General features: G+C 46.4%; 1 protein-coding gene across 8 annotated transcripts in view; it reads right to left on the bottom strand.

The window, feature by feature from the left end:
* The window catches only part of ralgapb (Ral GTPase activating protein non-catalytic subunit beta), a 35,200-nt gene that overhangs the window by 5,943 nt on the left and 10,974 nt on the right, over positions 1-18,283 (bottom strand). Inside the window, exons 9-28 of one of the 8 annotated variants that reach the window (XM_064306454.1) lie at positions 18,051-18,098; positions 17,671-17,718; positions 16,188-16,339; positions 15,422-15,638; positions 12,096-12,300; positions 11,321-11,488; positions 10,736-10,850; positions 10,377-10,524; positions 10,216-10,280; positions 9,755-9,893; positions 7,293-7,426; positions 6,464-6,646; positions 5,800-5,951; positions 4,740-4,927; positions 4,126-4,235; positions 3,525-3,677; positions 2,949-2,999; positions 2,249-2,458; positions 1,575-1,733; positions 233-398 (exon numbers count right to left, since the gene is read on the bottom strand). In XM_064306454.1, the coding sequence (XP_064162524.1) occupies positions 233-398; positions 1,575-1,733; positions 2,249-2,458; positions 2,949-2,999; positions 3,525-3,677; positions 4,126-4,235; positions 4,740-4,927; positions 5,800-5,951; positions 6,464-6,646; positions 7,293-7,426; positions 9,755-9,893; positions 10,216-10,280; positions 10,377-10,524; positions 10,736-10,850; positions 11,321-11,488; positions 12,096-12,300; positions 15,422-15,638; positions 16,188-16,339; positions 17,671-17,718; positions 18,051-18,098 (2,811 nt within the window). The remainder of the gene's footprint in view (positions 1-232; positions 399-1,574; positions 1,734-2,248; positions 2,459-2,948; positions 3,000-3,524; positions 3,678-4,125; positions 4,236-4,739; positions 4,928-5,799; positions 5,952-6,463; positions 6,647-7,292; positions 7,427-9,754; positions 9,894-10,215; positions 10,281-10,376; positions 10,525-10,735; positions 10,851-11,320; positions 11,489-12,095; positions 12,301-15,421; positions 15,639-16,187; positions 16,340-17,670; positions 17,719-18,050; positions 18,099-18,283) is intronic. The other 7 variants (XM_064306455.1, XM_064306456.1, XM_064306457.1 and 4 more) reach the window with 7 other exon arrangements.

Genomic DNA, 18,283 nt, shown 5'->3' with positions numbered 1-18,283 from the left:
AGGTCTATCAGCACTGACAGAGATATACTGTAATCTGGATCTGCAAACTTGCATCACTCACAGATATCCAAAGAGAACTCAAGGAGTGACAGCACTGACAGATCTAAGGCTGATCAGCACTGACTGAAGGAGATGTGATGTGGAAATATGAGGTTTGTCAGCACTGACGGAGCCCCAAGGCGGACAGGAGATTTCGTAGCGCTCAGGTACCGGGTGGGGCAGGCCGTCTCACCTTGCTGCTGGCCTTCCCCGCCGTCGCAGGCGTTGATGGACCAGCTGGTGTAGACGCTGCCGGTCCATCCAGGGTGCTGGCCCACATCCACCGGCCAGCCCAGAGACAGCAGGAACTCCAGGAAGTGGTGCTGGACGTTGGCCGAGGACTCCACGTTCCTCAGGATCTGCACGCAGGAGCGCAGGGGAGGAACGATCGAGGAAACAACAGTGTTATCATACAGTTTAAATGAGGATATAGCAACGGGGCGCTCACAAAAAGGTTAGACAAACCCCTGTGCAAAAAACCATACAGCTGAAACAAGGCCTTGCTGTAAAAACCAATGCTGCAATAAGCATATTGTCAAACATAAATACCGTACTGAAGGCGCATATTAAAAATCCACAGTAAAAGAGTTATAGCGTTAATCGTGCAAGCACAGCAGTGTGAGATGACTGAAGGCTTTGGTATTTTAGTACCAGCAGAGAGGCTCGGCGGTTTATTGACCCGAGGTGAGATTTAAGAGGTAGGTTTTCAGTCTGTGCCAGAAGATGATCAGTGACACGAATATTCTGTCAGTAATTGGCAATTCAGACCACACTTCATAAGGGTCACACTATATTACAGAGGCCTGCTGAGTAATTGCAAATGCGCACACTATGCAAGCATTTGGTAAAAATGAGCTTTATTAAGCATTAAACATTTCCCCTAGATTAAATATGACTAGCAGAATGCATGGCGCTTGAAGGCAGAATGACACAGGGCCTGCGTCATGTAAGACATTGTGAAACTGTCCATTTACAAACTGATCAAGGGCTATTTCAATTTGATATTAAGCTAGAAACAATTTTAACAAGTTTAAGTGATCCAATGACAGGAATTTTATTTTTCGCCCTGAACACAGCGCATGGATTATTTTCACATCTCACGTCGTTCCATTCAATTACTATCACCTGTACCATACAAATGGGGTTCAACACCCCCACTTAAGTGCATACACGTAATGAGGGCGTCCTTAAAATGTTTCACTGCTATTGGACAAAAAACATACATACAATAAGGGTCAAAAAATATAAATACAGTGAAGAATTGGCAAGACAATGAGCCGGAATAGATTAAGAACAAATTATTCAACAAATACACCAATTAGCACTCAGGTGGAAGTGTAGTAAACTGGTCTTGTAGCCTAAAGGTCGCAGGTTCGATTCCCGGATAGGACACTGCCGTTGAACCCTTGAGCAAGGCACTTAACCTGCACTGCTTCAGTATAATGCCTGTAATGTAATGTAATGTAATGTAATGTAATGTAATGTAATGTAATGTAATGTAATGTAATGTAATGACCCAAGTAAACGGCACTTACCTCTTGGCTGCTTTTCTGGCCTGCCCTCATATAGAATATAAATACAGTGTCGAAGGGGCGGCAGGGGAGGAGGTCCAGGTATCCTATGTCATCAAAGAAGCCAGGCAAGGCAGATTCCAGTGCAATTAGATGAGGAGGTAAGCGACTGTTCCCGGGCTCCTGAGAAAGAAATGGAAAAGTCAAAGGCATTAAAAGTTTGAAAAGTTTTAAAAGACCGTTTAAAACGTTTAAGAACGGTTTAAAAGCTCTGAAATCACCCCTGCGTCTACAGACAAGCGTAATGCACATTCGATTTCGTAAAGAGCTGAGCAAGCCGTTCCGGGAACTTTGAAATCAGGTCTAGGATTAGCAGGCTTCACACGGTAAGCACAGTAATATTTTTCATATGCAGTTGATTTCGAGTCAGTTTAAACTTGAATTTAAACTACAACAATCTTGAAGTACGACTATGTGTTTGTTAATTGTCTGCAATTATTGAAGTGTGAAACATGGATTCTCATTTTTCACCTATCTGTAATATTTTAAGATGAAACACGATGTTACGAGTCCAAAAGCTTCGACATGTCAGTTAGTTTCTGAAAGCTGGGATTCCTTTCTGCAGTGAATTCACAGGTGCTGCTACAGGCTAACGTTACGCCACGGGTTGTCTTGGGAACAAACTCCCGCCGCCGTACCTTCAGCGCTTCCAGCGACAGGAAGCCGAAGTGGGACAGGAAGAGGCGGGCGGTCTGGAACTCCTGGGAGGGCGCGGGGGGCTTGCAGTCGACCAGGGGGTCTGGGAAGGGCTTGTTCCTCCACAGGTCCTCGCTGTGGCGCTCCAGGGTGGACTCGTACTCCATCTGATTCACCATCACGCTCCGCAGCTTGTCGTGCTGGATCTCCAGCTGGGGGGGGAGGGGAAGGGGGAGAGAAGGGGGTTTTTCAGGGCCGATCCCTACTCAAAAAGTCTCGAGACCCCTCACCACCGAGCGAACGCAGCCCACACCCATCACCCGGGTCCCAGTTCCCACGGTGGACGGTTTTGTGTTCGGTAGTAACATGCGTTCCCAACGGTCGACCGCGGTGGAGGACAAAAATGGCAAACGTGTGTGTGCACGCGCGTGCGCACAGCCACACACACCAAACAACCTGCTGCCGAATTCATTTTTCAAAAGCTGAAATGAAGATATAAAAAGCTGAGAGAAAAAACGAACGGAAAGAGGTTTTATTTTTGGCCGCTCTAAAGACTTCCCAGTATACACTGGGGCATATTCTACCAAGAAGGAAAAATAAAATAAAATAAAATAAAATAATCAAGGCACGGCAGCAGAAAGTTTGGAGGTGCACCCTGGATTTTTGTCCACCTCGTCGCGTTTCTTGCAGAGGACAACTCACTTCTGGGTCACTGTACTTGAGTGTCGTAGTGCGAGGCACGGTCAGTTCAGCCTGTCAGTTAAAACACATTGCATTCAGCATGAATGCGTACCGCATCTCCAAATACGCCTCGAAACCCCACAACAAAATGAAATAAGCATTTCACAAGTCTTTTTCTTTGGACGTGAGTATCAAACTTAATTTCTATAATTGCGTTTTCATTTCTATAGCTTTATATTGTAGCAAAGAAATTGTAATAAATAATAATTCAAAACAAGACACATACAAGGAATAACAAAAATACATTCAGCAAACCATAAAGAAAATATACATTTAAATGGAACATAAACAAAATATTTTCAGTTTAATAGAATGTAGAATTAAAAAAAAAATAAATGTACATATTTTTTGCCACTACAAAACTATAACTGACTAATAGTAATTATTATTTTATTTACTGTGTTAATATCTAATATGCACATTTCAGTACCATGTATTTCTGGCTGAAAATTGTCCTCGATATGACATCACAGCGAGAAGCAAAACACTCGATGGAAGCATCAACACACATGAATAGCACGCATCTCAGACCCCTACCTCCTTATTCACAATGTCGTGCAGGTCCGGAATGCTCAGGTCGGCCTTGACGAACGGGATTTTGTCCACCTCCTCCGGGAAGGGCCTGTGTTTGACGTTGAAGCGGATGCCCACGTCGTTCCTGGGGGTGGGCCGGCTCTCGGGGACGAACACCTGCCGTGCGCAACAGACGCGGAGGTTGGGCCTCGGAAACGGAACTACGCGAAAATCCCAGAGCCTACAGCCAATGGGAGGACGGCAAAAGGACACGCGCCTGGCTGGCAGTTTTGTACGAACAACATCTCAGCTACGCAAAGAGTTGCTTTACAGTAAAAAGGGGGAGGTGTTCGAGCAGACACTCGGGTGATGTATGGCTGCCAGTTCCACCATCTTTATCAAGCCAGTTAAAACAGGGTGGCCAGATTGAGAGAACCACATCAAAACTCTGGCTCAGACATGAAAGAATCCCCGCTAATCTGTGGCAACCGAAGCCGTAAAGACCACAGTAAGTGGGGTCTCATCCCCCAAAGACAGGATGGGGAAGGGCGACCCGCGCGGGAGCGGTCTCCCGTACGCCGGGCCCCCCGCGGTGGGAGGCGGGGCCCGCAGACGCGCGTCTCACCCTCTGGTTGGCGCGCGCTCGCGCTCCTCGGGGCTGCAGGTGCAGCTGCATGGTCCAGGCGTGCCGGCCAGACGTCCCCCTCATCAGCACGGTGACGGATGGACAGGGGTCTGCAGGGACACACACAGGAACGGGGGGGGTTCAGACTGATGCCCCTGCCCTCCCCCACCCCGACGTTTCTCCCGCCTCTGCAGGAGGGACCACCCCCGCTGGGGTTCTCACCGGGTTTAGAACGATCCCACGTTTGTCCCAAACCCAGTCAGTACGCACTGACCGATTTTTATTTTTGCACAAAAGGCATTTTCCGGTTTGGGCTGCAGCTTTGTTGAGCTCCGAGCATTTTCCGCTGCCCGTTCCCGGCCTACATTCACAGAGGGGTCCGCTAACAAATAACAAAACAGCCCTTTTCAACAAGGCTGCAGAGACATCAAGACAAACGAACTGTTCTCAATTTCTCCACTGCGCAAATTAAAAGACATCTGGACGAGCATTTGAAGGTCTCTCTGGGTAATCTATTTGAGAAGAGAGCAGACAGGGAACTGTCACGCGGATCATCGGTGGGGGGGTAGGGATGGGGGTCGGCCCCGCCCGCGAAGAGGGGGCACGAAACTCACTCTGCTCGTTCCCCAGCGGCTGCTCCAGCATGGCCAGGATGACGGAGTTGTCCAGGACGAAGTAGCGGAAGTTGCTCCTGCTGGTGGAGGACAGCCGGGAGTACTTGATGAGGGTGTCCTCGTTCAGCAGGCTGCACGGGGAGGCGGGGCCGCTGGGCGACGGGAACGCCCCCAGCACCTGCATGATGCTGTCAGAGACCATCGTTAATTCCAGCTAGCCAACCTTGTTCTCCACAGCCATAGAGATAACTTTTAACAAGCACAAAAGCAGTTCAACCCCTTTGCGCAAGCCCTCTAGTGGCCAGGATGCCTGTTAGCGTATCCTGGGTGCTGCTTTGTTAGAATACATACCATTCACAATGAAACTGAGTGTCTTTTAAGAGGTTTGTGCTACTCTCTAATGTGGGCACTTCACAAACATAGTGTTATGCTTGATGTTTGGTTTACCTTGAAGCTAGAACATCGCCAAAATTTTGATATATTTGTGGAATATTATTTTATTGTAATATTATTGTACGTAATGTGGGGTATTAGTATCTTCACGGGCTATACTTGTCACTTAGGGCATGGGAAATACTCATCCAAATTTACTGTGTTCTGATATGAGCTAGATGAATGTAATATTTCCCTTGGGGTGATCATAAATTGCAATATTTGTCAAATGTTATTTGTTATTTGTAACAAATGTCATCCCATCCCCATGCAACATACGATTATATACTGTATTGTACAGAAAAATATATAATTAAACACATGCAATAAAGTAAGTAATTTTCTAAGCAGGAACATAAAAGCCCTCTCCAAGTACTGTGGGTGTGTACAGAGTCACACACCAGCGCTCAAGGGCAAGCTTTAACAAGAGGCTCTGAGGGGAAAACAGACATCAAACCAGGACCCACTGGTGAATGATTACCTATGGAAAATAGCTAATCCCTGGTGAAAACACACCACTGAAAATGATTTCAGAGTTTTTCCTTTATGCTCAGCATGCGGACACCATTTCCCACAGTTCCCTTCTGAACCCAGTCATCGGCACGGAATCAGGAAGCTGGGCCCTCACCATGACAGCGTGGCCTCAGCCGCGTCCTTCACCCTCATGGAGGCGGGGTTGTGCTCCTTGTCACCCTTGTACCGCACTTCCTGGTCGCTCGCCTTGGATTTGCTCCCGGATATGCCGAGCTCCACGATCTCCAGCACCTCTATTAGACAATCCTGGAAGGAGGGACAGCCTGCGTTAAGCCTGGGTTAACATAACTCTGAATGGCTGTCCATATTCTTTGAAATATGCTACCAATTTCTTGACCGTCCATACTTTTGTTTGTATCTCCGCATTTCACAATGCACAAACATGACACTTTCAGAAAAAATAAACTTAATTAACCTTGAAAAAGAAAAACAGTTTTATAAGTTGTAATACTATTGTAATATATTTTTAGCCATGGCAACTTATTACTTTTTTATATTCTACTTTAAATAAATGTCTGACAGACATCTCAAGTATAAAATTCCCTGTTTTACACATGTACTGGCATGTTAAATATTCTATTGCAGCCTGTATTGCATTTTGTAAAGCAAAATTCATCCATTTTACTGAAGTGGGGAGTCTTCCCAGGGGGTAGGAATTTTTAAAAGTAAGGTGTGGGTAACCCTGCGGCTGGACTGTGTGATGAAGGGCCAGATGTTGCGGGGGGTGCGGGGGCAGTGGGGGAGCTGGCGAGGCGTGCCTTTTCGTTGAGCATGTCCGGGTGCTCGGTCAGCCACACGCAGAGGCACTGGAAGGCCGCCACGATCATGGAGTGCAGGTCGCGCGAGTGCAGCGGGGCGGGGCGGCTGCACTGGTACACGATGTAGCCGCAGATGGAGCTGACCGCCCGCTTCCTGTCCGCCGACTCCACGCTCGCCTTCACCTGATTGGAGGAGGAGGCCGGTGGAAACGGTCAATGCACACACACACACACACGGGCTCGTCGGACAGTAACAACACTAACTTCTTACGGATTACCCTGATCGTGCTGCCCTCTCCTGTGTTCCTTCTGTCCTCTTTACTTCCTATCTACAAACAGTTTCCATTGCTATATTAAAGGTCATGAATATTCATGAAAATGCTGAGGACAGAACATTCCCTTCAAGAATATTCAGCACACATCAAATTAGAATGTTCCAGCTTAAAGGGCAGAGATTTGGCTTTCCATGTTAATAATTTTCATCTGATCAAGTGGTTAGTCTGTAGAATCTGTGGTAAGATAGACGGAAGTACTAAACATGTAGCGAGAAACTTTCAGTTAAAATTCAGATTGGGATAATGCTGTTGTACTTAAAGCAAAGCAGTTTACCCCTCAAGCTTAGCTATAGGTCACGCTAGATTAGCAAATAATAAGTGCGGTATTGCAAGTGCACATATGGACAAGGGCAACAGCTAAACGAATGAAGTCTTTTTCAGTAATGTCACAGCTTCTGAAGCATGACTCGCACACCTCACAGAAACGGGGTGGGAGGTAAAGGGGGCGGGGCTATTCCCTCCCTATTTGACCGGGGTGTCTCCGCCTCGGTTACCTTGGCCAGGCCGGCCAGCAGCTCCAGGGCGGCCAGCGAGATGCTCATGTCCGGCCGCCACTGCGAGTTGAGCCTCTGGGTGACCAGGTGGATGCTGCGGATGAGGAGGCCGGCCGCCGTATCTGTATGAAGAGCTAGGATATAACCCCCAATACCACGCACCACAGAGAGGGAGAACAACTAGGCATTAGTAACTACAAGCAAAGCAACACCACGAGCAAACAAGCAGAGGCAGCCAGGTCAGCGAATCGCAGGGAGCTACCGCTCCGGTGGCAACTACCCAGAAGGCCGTTCGGCGACAGCAGACGGCTTTAAGGCCTTGTCTGAAGACTACAAATCGATACTTGTGCGTGTTCTTCGAAGGCGAGGCCAAGACGCTGAAGCTGTTAGACTTGACTGTTCCAGAAAGTTCTGGAGGTGTTAAGTTCGATTAGAATGGCAACCCTCCGTTGCCCCGGAGTTGTCGGCCATAACAACGACCTGATGGGTCAGCTGCCACGGAGGGCTGCCTCACACTGCACACGTTTCACGAGGCTTTTAACATGCAAACTCAGATCCACAAGAGAAACTGTTAACAAACACTTATGTCACTTTCAGAAAGCAGTACACAGATGCGACCTCCGCTCGTGCTTAGCCGAATAAGTTATTAGACAGTATGTCGCTGTAATTGTCACAAAGAAATATGTGAACACGCATGATTAGGAACTACAATGCATCTTACAAAGCAGGTATATTAGGGAACAATTGTACATAATGAACATACAGTACCATTAGAAAAGGTTTTAGCTTACCTTTCTTATTAAATCAACCCAAATTTTCATTTGGCAATGCTATAAGTGCCCTGTTATGAGAAGTAAAGTGCGAGTCCACACTTTACTTCAAATATTAGCAGGTGGTATACATTTAAATATAATAAAAAGACATATTAGGCAAACTGTATAGCTGCGCTGTCCCAAAATGATCTTGTCGGCCCTTAATTCCATACCATTTTATAACTCCATAAATGAACTCCAACCAGAATAGAGCTAGACACATGAAGATCAAGCAACCTTTGGCAGGAAAATGCCAGGCAATTTTTAGGTTCATGCAGAGAGTCAAAAGTATCCATTCGCTGTAACACATGTCAAACTACACAAGACAGGGACGGACAATGGGGAAGAAGTAGCTAGCGTGTTTATTAGGGCTGCACGATATATCCAATCACGTTTCTTTGTTTGTTTTTTTTTTAAAGCATAATAATAATATTCGCCACCCTGCAGCGTGTGGGCGATCTTTCGTCTATTTTTTCCTTTCCGAGGTAAAAATACCTGAAGTGGTAGTAAACAACAAAATTATTTTTATCACACTTTAAAAAAAAAAAAAAAACAACAACAAAAAAAAACGCAATTAGATTATTATGCAGCCCTAATTTAACTTACTATTAATTTTCATTGTTGTTTTTCCACACACTTTCCACTTAGGTTCATCAGAACCAGATCTTAAACTGGAAAAATCCCCATTTTCAGAAGTCTGCCATCCGTGCCCAGTCAGTTAATATGTAACACACATCAGCGATTATCAGACCACACTGATGGAATCAGGTCGCAGCCGGCAAGACTACAGCATGCACAGCTTTCGGACACATGTCATTAGTGGAAGACCATGTGCGTGGGGAGACTCACATACGTACAGTAAATCAACAGTTTACGGTGACAAAAAAACAACAACAAAAAAAAAAGCAACACGTTATTTATTTCCCAGAAGCGAGGAAAGAAATCCTTCATCGTCCAAAACGGCACGGCATCACTACAAACGCAGACGCAGACGTACAGACGACTTTCACCCAGCGCTTTCCACACCTCCGTATCACTGTTACCATGTTTGCTAAAGAAAGGGTAGAGTCACAAATCAACAGATTTTTTTTCAATGCCTTTTGAATTATCTTCAGTGTGAGGCTTACTGAATGAGAAGGTTGCGGGTTTAACACTGATGTGATTAAACTGACAGCGCGAGTTGTCCAGCAGTCCTAGACTCAACTCGTATTTTGAAATTTTCGTTAGTTATGTCTACCAGACTGTCTGATGCGGCTACATGAGTCCGAGCAAGACTGCAAGGAATAAGTGTCTTTAGTGCACCTTACAGCACTGTAGCTTACGTCAAAACATCACACAAGAACTAGGCAGGGATCTCCATCTGGAACACCACGGATCAATCGCAACATGCTTAGCTGGAGTTTAAACCTCAGGTGAAATGAGGATTAGCTGCTCCAGTTGTAATGCAGTTCTGTGGTCTAGGGGTTTATACCCGAGGTCTGAACTCCAGCTAAGCACACTGCAATTGACCCGGTGCATTAAATCCCTCGGGGGGCGGGGTGTGTTATTTGTTGGTCTATTTTCAGAGACCTTCCAGTTCTGAAATATTTGTCGCTATTTTAAGAGAAGGAGAGTCAGGGTTAGCGTTAGCGTTACGCGGCGCGGCCTTACCGTAGTCGCGTAACAGCGCCTGCGCTGGCCGCTCGCTGTCTGGGGTGGTGGCTTCAGAGCTCCCCCCGCTGGCGGTGCTGATCCCGCTGTTGTTCCGGCTGTGGCTCTTCACCGACATGTGGCTTCCCTCGGCGCTGCCCTGTGTGTACCAGCAGGGGGCGGCGAAGGTCACATAACGTGACATCAGAGTGACATAACGGGGTCCTGGGCGACGAGACGGTAGCAGCATGCTCCATCCACGCATTACAACTGTACCTACTAACAACCAGTTTCTCTCATTTTTTGTAAAAATTTAACACAGCACTCCTGTGTGAAAATGTGTTTGGAGGGGGAACCACCACAGAGACTGTGTTAGGGATTCTACACTACTGAAAATATCCTATAACTGTCTTGAATGAAGAAATAGGAAAAACAACAAGGAGAACACAGGAGCAGTGCCCCAAAACATGACAACATCTTACCATTTCCGCCTGAGCCCCTATCGATTCCAAAAGAGCAGAATCCTGGACAATGTTGAGCATCGCAGCTGCAAAATAATAATAATAAAGTCACTTGTCATATTACTTATATCATGCCATTGTGGGGAAAAAAACAGCAAGTAGAATTCAGCGGAATTAGATACCGAGAATCATCTGAGTGTTGACTGGGTCGGTCTCGGTTTGCAGGGCTCCTATGAGAACGTTGACCAATCGCAGCTTCAGGGAGAGGAAGGTGACTGCCTTGTCCTGCAGGGAGTTCTCATCGTTGCTGAACTTTCCCTCCAAAAGAACCTGAAAGCAAGAAAATAAATAATGCTACAAAACCGTCTGTATCGCATGCAAAGCGGATCATTACCTTATAAAGTACTACCTGCGTGGACTACAACACCAACATGCTTAATTCTATAATAATTGCAACCTGCATTGTGGGGAGACGTGCCTGGTTTTCCTCCAGGATAAAAGACAGAGGAGGCCAGAGAGAGGGAGAGAAGGCGGAACTCACTTCAGATTTGACGTGTCCGAAGTGGTGCGGGAGAGGCAGCATGGACAGCAGGATGTGAATGGATGACCTCCTCAGGTCTGTGGGGTTGACGTAGGTTTTGAACTTGGATAGTTCCCTAGGAAGAGGAGGGCAACACAGCATTGGAACACTGGGAATTCTGCCATTCTCCACCAAAGGGAGCTGGAACCCCGCGGAGCTTGAGCTAAATAATCACAGTGGCACATCATCGACATGAATAGCCTGAAAACTGCAGTTCACCCATCTGGCGGCAGTACTGGCTGCATTTCCTCAAGAGCGTCAAAGCGTAATTAACAGCCGACACCATGACTCTGAGGGACAGCTGTGTTTAACTGGAAAGTGCTTTGAGCGTCATGAACCAAAAGCACATTACGAATAGCTACGGTTCATTTAGATGCCAGTGATCAACATTTCAACATTCAAAACAAACAACACTGCGTTATGCACTCAGTAAAATAAAAATAAAAAAACAAACAAAAAAGGAGAGCTCATTCTCAGAAGGATTTACAGGGGAAACGGACGTGGTAGAGCCCCCGCTTCACGCTTTTGGGATAGTGTAATCCTCACCGATCAGGGAGAATGGTCTCCAGCGCCGAGAGGAAGTACGGGACCACCACGTTGATGCCCTTCAGGTCGGAGCAGAAGAGCGCAGACGAGTTGAGGATTATGCTGGCCAGAACGGGTCGGCAGACGTAGTCCGAGATCTGCAGGCCCTGGATCAGGACCATATAGAACCTGCCGAGCACGGAGCAGCACCGTCACTGGCCGCGCAGCATCGGAATGCACAACATTCACCCTTTTAAAATCTCTCGTTCAGTCTCGATTGCGCTTGCTGCTGTCCTGTTAAGACTAGCACATTCCAGCAAGACGCTTGAATTTTGAAATTATTAGTCACAGCTGCCAAAAGGAAGCAAAAGTCAATTGTGAACTTACAACCGATTTGGATCTCATCTGGCCATGTCTAATAATTAATTTTAAGGTTGCAAGTGACATTGGCTGATGGAATAAGAAAATGTCTCTGTAAACCCAGAGTGAAAGTGATTTATTTTACCACAACGTCTTTACTTGCTTTACTTTACCTGTCCTTCACAAATAATGGTACAGCGCTTTTACTGTGGATAATATTCCGCTACACTACGGCACTTCAGTACGACAATAAGCAAGCCAAAGAACTGTGCTGCAGTGAATCAACTCTATGCTGGTGCTAAGTGAGCCTTATTGCCACCACTATGCTGAAGGATGCTCTAGATAAGAGGCCCTGCCATTTAAATAAACGGAAATGCAAAACAGGAGGCGTGAACTGTAGCTGAATTGCTACGCTCCTCCCTCTCGGGCGGGTTACCTGGACAGGTAGACGGGCAGGATCTCCTCGCCGGTCTTCTTGCTGCAGAATATTCGGCAGAGCGTGCCGCAGGCCTCGGCCCGGCCGGCCTCGTAGTTGTCGGGGAACTCGTTGGCGTCGAACATGGGGTTGGACACCATGGTCTCGGTGGACATCTGGGGGCCTCTCCTGCGCATCTCCACGCCAGCTTGAGTAGCCAGGGCTGCTGCGGTGAGGGGGGGGGGGGGGGGCACAGAGGGGAGAGCCGGTCGTGTGAGTGGAGACCCCAGCGACCACAGTGATTGGGGGGGGGGGGACTCTGACACAAAGGTTCTGCGGGGGGGGGGGGGGGGGGGATAAGTCCACGGGAAAGGCTCGGAACGACATCGGCAGGATGGCAGAGTGAACTATTTTACGTGCCAGTCTCTTCCTACTCTCTATTCTTGAATATGAGTTTCCTCCTGATCCACTGGGCTAAGTGACACAGACCAGCTGTGCTTTACACCACAATTCACTGGATCACGAGTACAGGGATGTATCCTTGTCCCTAAATCGATGGACCTTGAGAGAAAACTTGAAACCTCTAGGGAGAGCACTCGCACTTTCATCTGGTTTTCATACATTGTCTTTGCGCTGATTACGGAAACCAAATTGTCCTCAATGCAGTAGCGCTCACTGAACACATATGACTGAAGAAAGGGGTGTGAACAAATGCAAAGACTCTATGTCAGCCCCCCTCACATACACTTGCACGTACAAGACAGACACCTACTCCATGCATTAAAAACACATCCAAAAAATAAATAAATGAACTAAATAGAAAAAAAGCTTTGAAAGTAAACTAAAGGGCTTGTTTGTAGATTTATTATTCTTTTTTCTTGGAAGAGAATGTTCAGTGTGGAAACTTCTGGACACATGGCGTGATCACAGACTGGCAGCAACATGGTGGATTCCGTTAACCCCGGGGGACACACCCGGAGAACACAGGAAGGAAGGGGGAATTTCTGTTTCCCCTGGGAATACAGGAAGGAAGTGGGCAATTCTGTTTCCCTTGGGAACACAGGAATTAAGTGGGCAATTCGGTTTCGACTGGTAACACAGGAAGGAAGTGGGCAATTCTCTAGGAACACAGGAATAAATTGGGAAATTTGGTTTCCCCTGGGAACACAGGAAGGAAGTGGGCAATTCTGTTTCCCCCAGGAACACAGGAAGGAAGTGGGCAATTCTGTTTCCCCTGGGAACACAGGAAGGAAGTGGGCAATTCGGTTTCTCCTGGGAACACAGGAAGGAAGTGGGCAATTCTGTTTCCCTCCAAGAACACAGGAAGTGGACAATTTTATTTCCCCCGGAAAAACAGTGCAGCAGCAAGGACTTTGGTGACAATGATGTTCAAATAAAATGAAAGCTTGTGACGATGGCAAAGTACGATGCAACGAAAAAAACAGATACGCAAAAAATAACTGACTGCAATTAAATAGAAAGCTAATGTTCCTACTTACAAGATTTATAAGAAAGGAGAATTTGGATAAAAGATGCTGCAAAGATAACAGAAATAAAAATGGGAAAAATCAAAGGAGAGCAGTAACATAGATCTAAACAGAGATACTATCCTTATTTATATTTATATTATTTTTATTTATCCCCGAAGTAGCACTCTGGTTATACTTTACGTATTGCTCTCATATGCAATCTTACTGTCGCCTCATGTGAAATCAGTCCACTCTAAAGACACAACAGATTGGCAGTCAGGCTACATCCAGCATGCACACAAAAAAACTAAAAAACTAAAACAGACAACAGGGACGAGGGGCATCAAAGGTACTTTAAACGTTTACACATCTCACTAACGCTGTCAGCTCAGAATGCTTCTGAAAGTGGAAAACATGGTCCACCCTTTGAATCCCAAGCAGGGAGACAACCACATGCAGATGTACGGAAGGACCGTCACACTATAAACCAGTGGTGCCCAATCACGTGCCACGGAGACGATTCAATCCAGGCAATCACTGCTGGTTTCATGAATTAGTTCCCTCCTCTCTGGATGAAGGTGTGTTAATTAGTGAAACCAGCACGTGTACTGATTGGTTGGAATGAAAACCTGCTTACTCTCAGCCCTCAATGTACATGATTTGGCACCACTGTCATGAACACTTTCACAGGGGGGCACACAATGTAGACCAGTGTGGGGCGTAGACCAGGTTTGGGGTCAAATCTATTCTCAATTCAGTCATTTCACGAAACGAAACTCAAATTAAATTCATCAATTAAAAAGTACATGCAATTTCATGTGAGCTTTTTTCTGAAATTCCCAAATCGAATTTCAATTCAATTTTTTTAATGCACCTATTCCAAAATTGCATTAACCCCAGCTCTGAGACATGGTTTTGCCATCCTATCGGCGAACACACCTTGTTGTTTACAGATCATCAGAAAATACACAGCACTTCAGCTCCAATTTATTCCAAATATTCTTTCTCCCTCACACCCATTAACTTTACCCAACATTAAGACGATGTGCAACGTGCTGATAGAAAGTGACTGGGCCAGCCTGACGACCGACTCAAATATACGATTCCCACCGTGAGGCCCGGTGTTCGGCTGCAGGCTGTGAAGCTTTCTGCCCTGTGATCCCAACACTGTCTGTAGCCCTCTCTGCTTTCCCCATCTGAATAAAGTGCTGGGGAGGGGGGCCAGAAAAAAAGTGAGGGTGGACTGCCTGCTCTCCTCAAAAAAGTGCAGTGTTTAACAGTGCTTTTCCTCCTAGGAGGAAAAGGAAAGGATGTGGGCTAATCTCCAGGCCCAGGCGTGCTAGTGCAACATACCCCCCCCACCACCCCCCCCTTCGGCGGACGGGGAGAGCGGTGCCAGCGGGTCGCGATAAAGCGGCGGCAGGAAACCGCCACTGCTGCTACTGAGCATTCCCACCGGCGCGGCGGGAACACAGTTCCGTCAGCAACCGCCACCAAATGCCCCCCCTCTGGGTTTAACACAAAAACCCCGGTTAAAACGTGCGTGAAATTAGCGAGCCGCCGACGGCTAAATTTAGCGAAGCGGGCAAAAACAACCTTCGACGCTGCGAGGCCCCGGCCAATTAAAAAGGAGGGGAGGGGCATTCTGAGCTGAGAGGCCAGTCTGAGACCACAGAAACGCTATCCTCGCAGAAAAAAAAGGCTTCGTTTCCAGGAGCCAGGGTAAATGACAGTTAATCTTGCAGGTAGGAAATTAAGAAAGCAAAAATAAATAGTAAAGAAAGATGAAAAAAACAAAACAAAAAATGTAAAATATTTTTGTAACAAAATATAGCTGTAGAGAAGGCCGGGTGGGGGGGAGCGGGGAGCCATTCTTACCCGTCATGGTGCCGTCCCGGGTTATCCCGTTGTGGAGCTTGCAGTGCACCAGCGACGCGTCGAAGAGCCATTGGCCGAACAGGTTGAGGACGCTGTTGACCTTGGGCCGTGTGGGGGCGGGCAGTGGGCGGGGCTCCGAGCTGGTCTGGTTGGGGCTGGACAGCGGGGACGTGGAGGAAGTCTGGTGGGACACTTTGGGGGGGTGAGCCGTGCTCCCCTGCGTAGTAAAATGACAGTGGGATATGAGCACTGAGAATAAATACTGAAGATTTCTGCAGTAATTGCAAAATTTAACCAGAATTGGAGGCGGGTAGTAAAGCACAGTGGCTCCAATCTGCGATGTAAAATGTACAGTTGTGGAATATGGAGCACTATGAATAAATACTGAAGATCTTCTAGCATTCATAATATTTAAAGAACATAGAATATGTTGTGAAGGCAGGTTAATATGCTTCATCCTCGAATCTGAACATTATAAAAAGAGGGTAATATCCTCTAGCTTTAAAAATATTTCAGGGCTAAACATGATTCAGTGGCTGCAACTGTCAGACGAGCAAACAAAGGGGGACGCTGGGACCGAGCTGATCTACACAACTTCATAATGTCAGACCGCTGGTATAACACAGACCTGCATATGATATACAATTTGCAATGAGGGTAAGTTACGCTGGATATCACTGCTCATGGGGGGCTAATATAATAGTTTTTTTCCCTTGAAATAAACAGCTGAAATAAGTACAAGCGAAGCGCCACAAAAGGAAGGTACCGTGGAGGCCTTGCTGGTCGTCTTTGTGACCCCCGTGGGGCGATGTCGCCGGCTGTGCGGGGGCGTGGTGTTGGTGGTGGTGGGCGGAGGGGGCATGCTCAGCCTGTTCACGGGGGTGGGGGGGGCGCTGTCCGACCTCGGCCGGGAGATGCCTACCAAAACATGGCACAAGGAACAGATGGGGGGGGGAGGGGGGTTGGGGTGCATGTTACTATGGGAACCCACCCAGGCCTTTAACGTGGTGACGCGACCCTTTCCCCCGCTCTGTTAGAACCCTGATCAGACCGGCGGTATTAGTACTGATGCTCCTTTCCGATTCCCCATAAATTCAAAGTATTCAGTGGAAAATAAATAAAAAGAAAAAACATCTGACGTGGACAGTTCATACAGGCATCATCTGTCGATCACGGATGCCCCAGCAAACGTGAGCTGGAGAGGATTTAAATCGGCATTAGATGGTACTTGTGAGGGACAAGCAACCCCATTCCAGACACACTGGAAGGTAGTTTGTCCAATTTGGATCAAGTACCATCCTAAACTTTTGGAAAATCAAGTATAAGCATGCATACAACTTGAAGAGGATTTCCTTGGTTGATATGGCTATTGATTGGGTGAGTCCTTAACCAATCTACACAGATCAGTAACGAACCTTCCATGCGTTTGAAGGTTCTGATCCTCACCAACGGCACGTGCAACACACCGATTCTCATAAACAACTTACACAATCACTGACAGAGAGATTTGGCCTATGAAAACTACGAAGGGTAAAATGTATGGCAGTGTGTTAAAATACCAAGAGAGTCATATCGATCTCAAAAAAAATTATTATTATTTCAAATGGCAATAAATAAAATGTTCTGGTCGCGTGACAAGAAGACAAGAAGTGCCCTCTAATCATAAAAACAGAACGGCTAAAAATGTCGACATTATCGTATATCATAACTGAAAGCGCCCTGGTATTTCTTTCCATTCTGTTTCTCTGAATTTAGAATGTCCAACTATGTTTGTCGGCCATCTTGCCGCTGCAGTATAATCTGTCAGTTATACGCGTTGTGTGCCGCAGTCCACCATCAGAGCGCGGCCATTATGGTAGAAAACTATGCTTCTGGTGCAGCTGACTGGCGGACTGCAGGTGGCCAACTGACCACAGTAGTTTCTGGTGCATGATGGGACACTGACAGATCCCATTGGCTGAAATCCCTCCCTGGGAAACTGCCAAGGCCGATTACCCACAGACCACTGTCGGCAGTGACACAGTCAGGATTCTATATCAGATAATGGGACATGTCCAAATACGGTTAGAGTGAAGGAGCCACCCAGCAGTGTTCTTCTTTGCTTATATTCAGTCAAGTGCTTTTAAATCTATACAATTTTCCTTATGCCTATACAACAGTTTCACCCAATCAGACTTAAGCAAAGCCCAGCAACCCCATCAGCTTATATCAAAGCTCCGCTCTGATTGGTCTGGAGCACTACTCTGTACCATAAGACGGTAGCCTTTCCCGAAAATTGTTCTTAGACACCGCAACACCTGTAGGAGAAACCGATTAATTGCACTGGCTCAAAATGACAAACGATGAAAACTTATTCTTCTATTAATCAAAACTAAGAACTGAACTCACTTCAGAGTGTGTTCAGATGGCTGGATTTAAACCATTTAAACCATTTAAATTTTTAAAGAAAAAAAAAGTGTAAACAGAACCACATTTCCATCACACTTGCAAAGGTACAAAATGAGCCATTTTACTCGCCTTACCCTCCAATGAAACACACAATGAATGGCAAATATTAATCAAATTAACCCTAAACTCATGAAGTGTTAGAATAGGTCATGCTGATTTGGTTTAGTTAGGTTTAGTATACCTAATGAAGGAAGTCTGTCGCGAATATTGCTCCTAGACACTGTAACTCCTGAAGAACAGAGACAGAACAATACTATTCAGCAGCGATAAGAGCTAAATACTGGACAACATACATATACAGAAACAAACAAGAACATACAATCGCACACTGACAATTTTACTTCATCCAGATTTCATGCAGACCGCTTTTAAGTTAGGCAAACATAACTGTACCAGTGCCCCAAAATATAATAT

Source organism: Anguilla rostrata, chromosome 13 (assembly GCF_018555375.3).
Source record: "Anguilla rostrata isolate EN2019 chromosome 13, ASM1855537v3, whole genome shotgun sequence".
NCBI lineage: Eukaryota > Metazoa > Chordata > Actinopteri > Anguilliformes > Anguillidae > Anguilla > Anguilla rostrata.
This window is presented reverse-complemented; position numbering and strand designations above follow the sequence as displayed.